The 10704-nt window shown below is 57.0% G+C and overlaps 2 protein-coding genes across 2 annotated transcripts in view; one reads left to right on the forward strand and one right to left on the reverse strand.

Annotated features, from left to right (window-relative positions):
* LOC142823571 (major histocompatibility complex class I-related protein 1-like) overlaps positions 1–10704 on the forward strand; it is a 131884-nt gene that overhangs the window by 18497 nt on the left and 102683 nt on the right. The gene's annotated exons all lie outside the window — the stretch shown is intronic.
* LOC102446295 (class I histocompatibility antigen, F10 alpha chain) lies at positions 757–9777 on the reverse strand. Its single transcript, XM_089771673.1, has 4 exons — positions 9503–9777; positions 7528–7791; positions 2807–3082; positions 757–1116 (listed from the first exon to the last, which is right to left on the reverse strand). The coding sequence occupies exons 1-4, from the start codon at positions 9747–9749 to the stop codon at positions 941–943; spliced, it is 963 nt and encodes a 320-aa protein (XP_089627799.1). The 5' UTR covers positions 9750–9777; the 3' UTR covers positions 757–940.

Here is a 10704-nt window from a genome sequence, read left to right on the forward strand (position 1 = left end):
TAGTTCGAACTAGCGCTGTAGTGTAGACGTACCCTGGGAGAGTAGGGGGGGAGGTTTTTTGTGAGTCTGAGTGGCTGGATATTACGCCCCCAGAAGGCAAGAATACTTGCACAAGATGGCTTATCCCTGAGCGGGAGAGTCGGAGTATTTGCACAAGAACCACTGATTTTGTACAGTACAAGGTCAGTGTTCTTGCGCAAATACTCATGGCCAGTGTAAATAGGCGGCAAGATTTTGCTCAAAATCAGCCGCTTTTGCACAAAATCTTGCCAGTCTAGACACAGCCAGAGAGTCATTATTAATGGTTCACAATCATGCTGGAAAGGCAGAACAAGTGGGGTTCCGCAGGGGTCTGTTTTGGGACCGGCTCTGTTCAATATTGTGACGGACTGGGCCGTGTCTGGGCACAGCTGAGGGCGTCCGCTCAGGGCGAATTGCTCAAATCCGGGGCTCCTTACAGCCCCCAGACTGGTGACCTCTCCACACAGGCCACACACCAGTCCCACAGAGCGCTTCAGCAGCCTGCCTGAAGCCTCCCGAGCAAAACCCCTCCGGCACCCCAGCAATATCCATGCCCCAGATGGCCCCGGGCCTCATACACCGGTGGGGGTCCTAGCACCCAATCCCACCTACCCAGAACAAGTTCTGTCCGGTTCCAAGAAACCAGCCACAGATCCCTGGTCAATTTACCCTCTGGACCTTACCCACAAATCACACTGGGCCAATCCTTTAGAATCTATATCTAAAGGTTTATTATTACAAGAAAGAAAAGCCTGAGAGTGAAGTTGCTAAAGTATCGAATGTTACATGCATCGAATCTCCCCGTTCTCGATGCAGGCTCGCAGCAAAGATGCTATAGCTGCTGGCTAAAAGTCTTTGGTGCACATCCTAGGTCAGGATGAGTCCACGGTTCACCACACTGACACCGGCTCCCGTGTTGCTACCGCCCGGAGGGGGGGGTCTGCAGGGTCAGCGGGTGCAGGGAAGCCCCCATCCCAATCCCAGGCTCTTTACCTGAGCATTTCTTTTTCCAGACGACTGCGCCAATTCCCATGGCCACCAGGAGAGCAGCCGTGACCCCCCCGGCCACAGCGGGAATCCGATGATTGTCTGGTTCTGAAATGGAACAGAGGGAACGATCAACGGGGAACCATCTCTCACACTCAGGACCTCCTACTCCCCACCCAGAGCCACAGCAGACCCCAGGAGTCCTGCTGCCGGCCCCCCTACTCTAACCACTGGGCCCCACTCCCCTCCCAGAGACGAGAGAGACCCCAGGAGTCCTGCTCTCAGTCCCTGCTCTAACCACTGGGCCCCACTACCCTCCCAGTGCCAGGGCAGACCCCAGGAGTCCTGGCTCCTAGCCCCCTTGACCATGGTCTTTCATGACTAATGGAGCACGAACCCAAAGCCCACGGGTTCCCTGCCAGGAAGCTTGTGCTTTGAAGGGGCTGAAAGTGAAGAGGGTGCAGAGAGAGAGCTGAACCCCCTTCTTGCTTTGTCTAACCCTGCTGAACCCTGAATTCTGCCTCCACTTTCAGGTTCACTAGCCAGCTTCTCCTCTTGGCTGAATGAGCCACATTACAACTGCAGATGGAAAGGCAAACATCGGTGTGAGACGAGAGACGAGCGGCTTCTGGAGCCCGGTTTGGCAGGGGGCATGGGAGCAGGTGTGTGATGCAAAGCCCCCGTCCAGCCTGGATTTCTCGGAAGAGGTGCCTTTTAGAAACGCTGTTCATGTGATTAACGGGGATGTGAAAAAATGGAACATTTGGAAGTGCACAGCAGAGAGCCAGGCGTGAGCCCCAGGAAAAGAACATGACAGCTGAGCAACACGGCCTCCCAGACCTGAAACCATTCCAGGGTCAGCCTATACATCTGGGCTACGTCTAGACTGGCCAGTTTTTCTGGAAAATCTGCCGCTTTTCCGGAAAAACTAGCCGGCTGTCTACACTGGCCGCTTGAATTTCCGCAAAAGCACTGACGATCTCCTGTAAGAAATCAGTGCTTCTTGCGGAAATACTATGCTGCTCCCGTTCGGGCAAAAGTCCCTTTTGTGCAAAACTTTTGCGCGAAAGGGCCAGTGTAGACAACTCAGATTTGTTTTCCACAAAAGAGCCCTGATAGTGAAAATGGCAATCGGGGCTTTTTTGTGGAAAAACGCATCTAGATTGGCCACGCATCTAGATTTTCCAAAGAAAGTGCTTTTGCAGAAAAGCGTCCGTGCCAATCTAGACGCACTTTTCAGAAAATGCTTTTAACGGAAAACTTTTCTGTTAAAAGCATTTCCAGAAAATCATGCCAGTGTAGATGCAGCCTTGTGGGGTAGTGTCAGTCCCTTGCTGCTTGCTATGCTTGGGCTGGGGGGGACTCCCGCTGGCGGGCCAAACGGGTTCTACAAGTTAAGGGAAGAGCCGGGACAAAGGAAGGGAGAGTTGGGGGAAGGGTCAGTCTGGGGCTGGAGCCATGAAGGAGACAGACTAAGGGTGGCTGTCTGGATTTCAGGAGAACAGCCTGCGCTGAGGGCTGAGGATTAGGGGTGAGGGACCCCTAATCCAAGGGGTTTGGTTCATCCTGGCCCTGACCCCTGTAACCACACCACGCCTAGGCTGTGCTGTATCCCGGAGCAGCAATAAATCCGCTCTAGTCTGCGGGCTGGCAGAGTCTGTTTTTGCTGTAGAGGGGGTGCAGGATCGGGGGGATCCCCACCACGCTGCCACCACAGCAGAATGAGAAGTGCATCTGGGGGAGTGTTACTGGATTCGCCCTATCCCGCTCGGAGAACAGACCCCCGCAAACGCCTTACCCCAGGGGACAGAGAGTGGCTCTAACAGGCTCTCGTGCTCCACGCGACATGCATACTGGGCGTTGGTCTGGGGATCAATCTCCATCGTCACCCAGGTCCGGTAGGTCCCATCCCCATTGGGGAGGGGGCCTGCTGAGTAGGTGTCTTGCTCTCTGCTCTCCCCATTCCTCAGCCAGGTCGCGGTGATGTGCCGGGGGTAGAACCCGCTGACTGTGCAGGAGAGGGTGCGGAGGCCGTCATGAGCCGACCTGCCCCTCACCCTCACGGTTGGACGCACTGGAAACAAGAAGAAACCGAAGTGAATTGTTTTCAAGTCCTAATCCGGGCAGCCTTCGCTGGAGCGCCGCAGCAAGAAACCCGGAGAGCCCAGCAGCAGGAGAGGGCGAGAGTCCCACGAGAGACGCCATTCCAGGGAGCTCCCCTGCTGAATTCCCAACAGCAGCAAGGGGGAGCCCTGAATCCAGGCGTGACAGGTTGGATCACGGGGTCCCCTGGGGCTTTTCCTCTGAGGGGCTGGTCATGCCACTGAACTCGCCTACCTGCCCCCTGGGACTCCCCATCACCTCGTCATGCTGGGACAGAAATTCTGGTCTCCAGCCGAGCACAGAGTCAGGGTTACACCGACCTGCTAACATTGTCTATCCCTGTGTGGGCTGAAATGTCTCATGGGCAACACCGACTGGGAGGTAAGTCCCAGAGGGGTCGCCGTGTGAGTCTGGATCTGTAAAAGTGACAAGGAGTCCTGTGGCGCCTTGTGGACTAACAGATGGATTGGAGCAGAAGCTTTCATGGGCACAGACCCCCTTCATCAGATGCATGGAGTGGAAATTTCCAGAGGCAGGAATAAATATGCAAACTGGACAGTCCCTATGCAAATCAACTAGACCATGTATTAATTGATAACACAGGGCCCATTTACAGGGCAGTGGAAGAGCCAAACTGCTGTTGTCTATCTTCCAGGGTTTAAACTAGCGCGGTGTTTCCCAGCCCCCAGCCCAGCCAGGGCCTGGGATAAAATCCTGCTTCTCAAACTATTTCTACACTTCCCCCACCTCACAGCACAACATCTCCCTCCCCCTGCCTCCACCTCACCCCAGTTCCAGCACCCGCTCTCCCCCACCCACACCCCCATGCAATCAGTCCCTTCCCTCCCCCCACCCTTCCTAGGGGGCTGGGGAGTGCTGAGTTCCTGCCTCTCTCTCCTCCTGGGAGCTTCCCAGTTTCAAGCACGGCACGGCTCTGAGAGCTGCTTGCTCAGCACGAGGACGCCGGCCCCGCCGCTCAGCGAAGCTGGGGGTCGCACTGTGACGCTGATGGGGCAGCCAGCGATTAGCGAGGAAGGACACGGCGATGGAAGCTGGGGGCCGTAGATGCGGTGGCACATCCAGACGCAAGCTGACCAGAGGTTTCTGGAGGGTCTATTTTTCAGAGGGCTCTAACATGCACACGCCAGGGCAGGCTGCCGTGAGAGTGACTGTGTCACACCAGGGGAGGAGGTAGAATTTGAGCTGCACCTTTGGGGCCATTTGGTCGAGGGGCTCTGGAGAAACAGCCCCGCTGCAGTGACCTGCTTTTAACATGTTCAGGTTCCTGTCCTTCCCCCTAGAGCAGGATGAGGCGAGGGGGTGTTCCCCCCATCCCTGATCTCAGGGTAGCTGAACTGCCCCCCACCCTCCTGACCCACTTGTGGAATGAGGAGTAACAGTTAATCCGAACTAAGGACTTAGTTTGATTAACTTTAAACTGTTGCGTGTAGCCGTGGGCAGTTAGTTTGGACTAAGGGGGATTTAAAAATGGCGGCGCCCGGGAACACGCAAATGGAGCCTGAAAGGGGCTCCCCCTCCGTATTATTGGGTCTTGTACACTAAAGACCCCACCTGCAAAGGAGATACATTTAACAGTAGTGTGTCACCGGGACTGGGTGGCGTTCACCCAAGGGTTCTGAAAGAACTCCAGTGGGAAATTGCAGAACTATTCACTGTGGTTTGTAACCTATCCTTTAAATCAGCTTCTGTACCTAATGACTGGATGATTGCTAACGGGATGCCGATATTTACAAAGGTCTCTAGCGGTGATCCTGGCAGTTACAGACCGGTGAGTCTGACGTTGGTACCAGGAAAATGAGTTGAAACTGTCGTAAAGAATCAAATTTGCAGGCACATGGATGGACATAATTTGCTGGGGGACACTCAACATTAAGAGCATCAGAGCGGCTGGGCTGGGTCAGATCCAAGGCCCATCCAGCCCAGCATCCTGTCTGCCCACAGCGCCCAGAGCCCGGACCCCAGAGGGAGGGGACAGACCAGGGAGCTGACTTCGGGGACTCCTCACCCCCCACCAACTGTGCATGTCCGCCCCGTCTGTCTGGCAGTAAGTGGGAGAGGGGAAGTAGCAGCTGCCTCTGATGCCCACCCCCACCGGCTCAGCGGGCAGGCCCCGGCAGGGCCAGGCAGCACCTCCTGCTGGTGGGGAAGCCGGATCAGCATCTCCAGCAGGAGGCGATGTGAACGCTGCCCAAAGTGCAAAACTCAGGGTGGGGTCCCAGAAGCTGGCAACCCTGGCATTGCAAGATGGGGGGAGGAGGGTGTGACGGCGCGTTGGGGGTTCCCCGTCTCCTGCACCCCGAAATGGCACAAACAGACTTCACCAGCCGGTGAAATAGAGAAAGTTTATTGCCTCTCCAGGACACAGCACAGCACAGATGGAATCTGGTCACAGATCTGGGCTAGGATGCCTCAGGCCCCCTTGAGATGGGGGAGACTGGGCCCCTAAACTCCAGCCCCTTCTCCTAGGCTCTCCTCCATGCTCTCCCACAGTAACTAACTAAATTCCCTTGCAGCCCTGCCCCCCAGCCAGGGCAGCATCCACCTTCCTTTGTTCCTCTCCATGGGGGGTGTCTGGCCACTGGTTCAACAAGTTTGGCCTTACCTCTGCCTAGTGAGGTTTTCCCTGCTGGGTCTTGCTCCAGACAGCAGGGGTCACCACAGCCCAGCAAGTACCCCCACTACGTCACAGAGGGAAATGTGGGGGGAGGGGAGTGGGGCAGGAGAGGGAAGCAGGACAGCAATGGGGGGGTAGAAGGCAGCTCCCCATCCCAGGCTTTGGCACTCCTCTCTTTCCTCAGGGCAGTAAGTTCCCTCCCTTCTCGCAGCCGAGGGGACTCTGGAAACCCCTAAAGGCACAAAACCAAGGAGCACATAAAATAATCCCCAATATCATTCCCTCCAGACTCGTAGCTAAGCCAGACTCAGGAGTTCGGGGGCCTGCCTCGTGCTGTTTGGACACGTGGGGCTGGAGATACTGGAGGTCCTGGACCCTCCGTGTCTGAATTGAAACCAGAGGCTCAGAGCCCCCCCCCCCCCATACACACACACTGCAGGGTCTGACACAAGCCCCCTGCACAGAATCCCAGGCATGACGCTCTGGCCTGGGGGAGCCGCTGAGGCCCATAAGCCTACCCGGGATGGGGGTCCCCGAGGGGCAGCAGGGAGCAGGTGTCCTGGGGCTTTGGAGGAAATGGAGGGCATCAGAAATGTCTTTCAGATGGACCCCCTGTGATGGCGCATTGGGGGGCCCCCGACCCTGCCCCCCGTCCGCAGCCAGAGGGGACTCTCAACTGGCTATAGGGTTGCCAGATGGTTGAAACAAAAATACCAAACATCCCCCCCCCCCAGCAAAAAAACAAACAAAAACACCGGGGAAAAATCCTGTGGAAGAAAGAAAAAAAGGGGGAGACCAAAGCTGTTGAGAAAAAAAAGACTCCAAGACTTATTAAGCAAAAAAAATTAAAATAAAACAGCATTAAAATAGCATGTCCCCTTTAAGAGTGAGTGCAGGGATAGGAACAGGGGAGCGGTTGAGCACAAAGACCCAGGGGAGTCATTGCTTCCCCTTGGTCTTTTTGCCGGCAGCCATGTTGTGTCAGCAGCCTTGCAGAACCAGGTAAGCATGGGGGCGGGGGCTGGGGTTGGGGGGCTGGAGGTGTTGGGGGCTGGGCACTTAGTGTTTGTAGGGTTGCCAGGTGCCTGGTATTTTCACCTCCTGGCCAGGGAAAAAAATCAGAAAATACTGGACAGCTTAGGTGTCTGGTATTTTCTGAATTTTTTTTACTGGACAGGGGGCGAAAATACCGGACTGTCTGGGCGAATACCGGACACCTGGCAACCCTAGCCGGCCAGTCGGTCGGTCGAGTGGAAGGGTTATTGGTTCCCAGGGACACAGCAGCGATATTAACACCGGAGCCAGGGCAGAGCCTTAGTCCTCTTGGGGGGAGGGGTTCACAGGCCCCTGAACCCCCCTGGCCTGGACTTAGTCTGCTCCCTCCATGCTTCCCCCAGCTCAGACTGCCCAGCCCTGCCCCCCAGCCAGGTGGCGTCTCCACCTCCCCCCCTTTGTCTCTCCTGGGAAGAGCCTTGTTCCCTGCCCAGGCTGGGACTGGGTACCTGGGCCAATCCACATGTGGGTGAGTCAGTGGGAATCGCACAGCACAGCCGGGATGTTAACCCTGGGACAACACAGCCGGGATAGCACTGGGGAACAAGACAGACCGCCCCCCCTACAGTCTCCCCTTGGGTCCCTCTGCCCCCCACATTCACATGGACCCTTGTTGACAATCACCCCCAAATGTTCCCATGCCTGAGGGGATCCCCGAGCCCTTCCTTTGCCGACAGCAGCAGCCCCAGCCCCCCCCCCCCGCCCATGGCAGTGGGCCCGGCTCTCACCCCCGCTGTGGTTGTGCAGCTCACGCAGGGCACTCAGACTCCTCTGGAACCAGGCCTGCCAGCGCCGGGCGCGCCAGGTCTGCTCATCCCAGTACTCCTGGCTCACATGCTGCGCCATCCAGTCCGCACGGGGCTCCACGCGGCCCTGCTCGCTGTCGTAGGAAAAGACGAGCTGGTCGTCCACATAGATGATTGTACTGTGCCAGGGCAGCCCCGGGCCAGGCTCCGACACCGCCATCGTGAGTAAGCGCAGGGAGTGCCGGCCTGCAGGGAGACGGGGGTCACTGGCGAGACCCTGCCAGGGACCCGGGAATACGACAAAACAGAGATGGCCTCTCCCCTAGGGAAGGGCTCGCACAACAGCCGGTCTGGGGACAAAGGAGGGCAGCACTGCACAGGGGGGGATCAGGGGCAGGAGATGTGGGCAGGGCTGCAGAGTGAGTTGGGGGTAAAGAGGCTGAGGGAGAGTGCAAAGCAGGAAAGGGGATGCAGGGCTGCAAGGGGGAAAGAGGGTGAGTGGGGCAGAAGAGCTGGAAGGTAGTAGATGCAGGAGCTGAAGCTGGGGAGGAAAAGAGGGCGAGGGGGATCAGAGCTGTGGGTAGGACCTGGCCACCAGCTGCACACACAATTTACCATCCAGCGATCCACCCTTTGTTGATGGACCGAACCTCCATCAATCTATCTAGCTCTTTATTGAACCCTGGTCTTCACAACCTCCTCTGGCGAGGAGTTCCACAGGTTAACTGTGCACTGAGTGAAGAAAAACATTCTTTTGTTTGTTTTAAACCTGCTGCCTGTTCATACTGCTGAGGAGCTGAGCAGAGCCAAGACAGGCAAGGAACCTGCCTTCGCCTTGCCATGGCACTGCCTGGACTTTGTGGCCCCTTTTGGACTGGCCGTTCTGGTCCGGCCTGGCAAGCCGAGGGTGCGTTGATCCAGCAAGTGGCCTGCGCATGCCGCCCTCAGGCAGGTGAGGCAGAGGACAACTAGGCTATGTCTACACTGGCATGATTTTCCGCAAATGCTTTTAATGGAAAAGTTTTCCGTTTAAAGCATTTGCGGAAAAGAGCATTTAGTTTGGCATGGATGCTTTTACACAAAATCACTTTTTGCGGAAAAGCGTCCGTGGCCAATCTAGACGCGCTTTTGTGCAAAAAAGCCCCGATCGCCATTTTCGCCATCGGGCCTTTTTGGCAGAAAACAAATCTGAGCTGCCTACACAGGCCCTTTTGCGCAAAAGCTTTGCACAAAAGGACTTTTGCCCGAACGGGAGCAGCATCGTATTTCCGCAAGAACACTGATTTTTGTACATTACAAAGTCAGTGCTTTTGCGGAAATTCAAGCGGCCAGTGTAGACAGCTGGCAAGTTTTTCCACAAAAGCAGGTGCTTTTGCAGAAAAACTTGCCAGTCTAGACACAGCCCTATTGTGTCCAGGCCACAGGGCGCCTGGCAGGAGGCTGCAGTGCGCGGGGCCAGAGGCACCCCGGGATGGCGAGGCAGCAGCAGAGATGGGTTCTGTGGCTCCCCAGGGCCCTGACTCTGGGATTTAGGCACTTAACTCTCTCTATGGGTCTAGCCCTCGGGCGCTGCAGCTATGGGGCCACCACGGAGCAGACTCTGGTCCCGCTCCTGCCTCTGGGACATGGCTCTGCCCCGGCAGCAGCCTCTGCTCTCCCCCCTCGCTGGGGATCAGACCGTGGCTTCTCCTTTCCGCTTCCTCCAGCCCCTCCACCTCTCCTGCGCCTTCCCCTGCCCACCCAGGGCTGTGACCAGCGGGCCTGGGGCTGGCACGGCTCAGCGGGAAGGGGCCAGGGACCGGCTGGGCAGGAGGGGAGGGTTACATACAGCCCCAAGCAAAGAGTTTTTGGGGAGCTCAGTGAGAGGCAAAACCTCCTTCCCCTCCCTGTGACTCTTGCCGGCCTTGCACCTCCCTGGCCTGTTCCCACCCCTGTGGGCTCTGGACCAGGTACTCACTGGCACAGGTCCCCTGCATGGTCACGGTCCCCAACAGCAGCAGCAGCAGCAGACGGCCCATGGCCCCCTCCTGCTCTGTCCCCCTCGGCTCAGCAGGAATCGGCTCCTTTCCTCCCGGCAGAGCCTGCGGCCGCCCTAGCCCAGGGCCAGCTGGGAGCACTGGATGGATGCCAACTCCCAGCTCCCAAAACGGGGCGCCTCCTGCCTGCAGTGATCGGCCGAGGGGCGCGTGCCCACCAATGGTCATGCACAGCACGGAGTCCAGTCACCAGTCCCTGGGCAGAACTGGGCTGGGCAGACTGGCAAGGGGAAAGTGAAAGTGAGAACGTGGCCCCTCCTACCCCGGCTGTGACAGGCAGAAGCAGGGCCTGGGAACGAGGGTTGTAAAAGGGGCAGGGTTCGAACCCACATGGGCCCAGGTGCATACACCTGCCCCCCAGGCTGCTCTGCGGTGTCATCAGGACCAGACTGAGGCCCTAAACGACAGTAATTACTCGTTTAACACGTGCCCGCTTAACACGTTTTCGCAGTAGCACGATTTTATTTTTAGGGAATGTTTTAGGGACCGTCCCTGAAATAACACGAAAATAATCAAGTGGTGGACTACTTGGCGCGGTGGCATAAGTTGGTGAAAACAGCGGTCATGCGCATGAGCGGATGAACACACGTGGTCACTGCGCTCCTCCGCACTCTCTTGTTTATCTTTGTGTGTTAACAAACCGCGGCGACTTGTGTTGCGAGATGTCTGATGCTGACATTGACGACCCAGCACCAACAAAAAATCGACTTGGCCCCCACCACCTGAGACGTAACCCCCACCTTTTCCAGTATTGTGAATGGGGACATTGACCCGCATTGCACGTTTTCGCTTAGCACGGCCATGTTCAGAAAGGCGTCTCTCGTGTGAAATGGGGAAGGGCTGTATCTCAAGAGGCTGCAGAGCATGGCCCACACGTGTGTCTGGCTCACGCAGACAGGACAATGCAACACAAGAAAGTTTGCCAAGGGGGGGAAGTCAGACACCGAGATGGACGTAGTTTGTTGGGGAAAGGCACCCTGGTTTCTGTAAAGGGAAATCCTGCCTCTCTAATCTGTGAGAAGCTCAGCCTCTCTGGCCTCTGCTTGTCTGGAGTGGGGCGATCACGTGAGGGTCCCCTGGTCTGGTCACCCCCTCTGGGGTCTGGGCGCTGGCCACTGGGCCA

Source organism: Pelodiscus sinensis, chromosome 19, assembly GCF_052426305.1.
Source record: "Pelodiscus sinensis isolate ZL-2025 chromosome 19, ASM5242630v1, whole genome shotgun sequence".
Taxonomy (NCBI): domain Eukaryota; kingdom Metazoa; phylum Chordata; order Testudines; family Trionychidae; genus Pelodiscus; species Pelodiscus sinensis.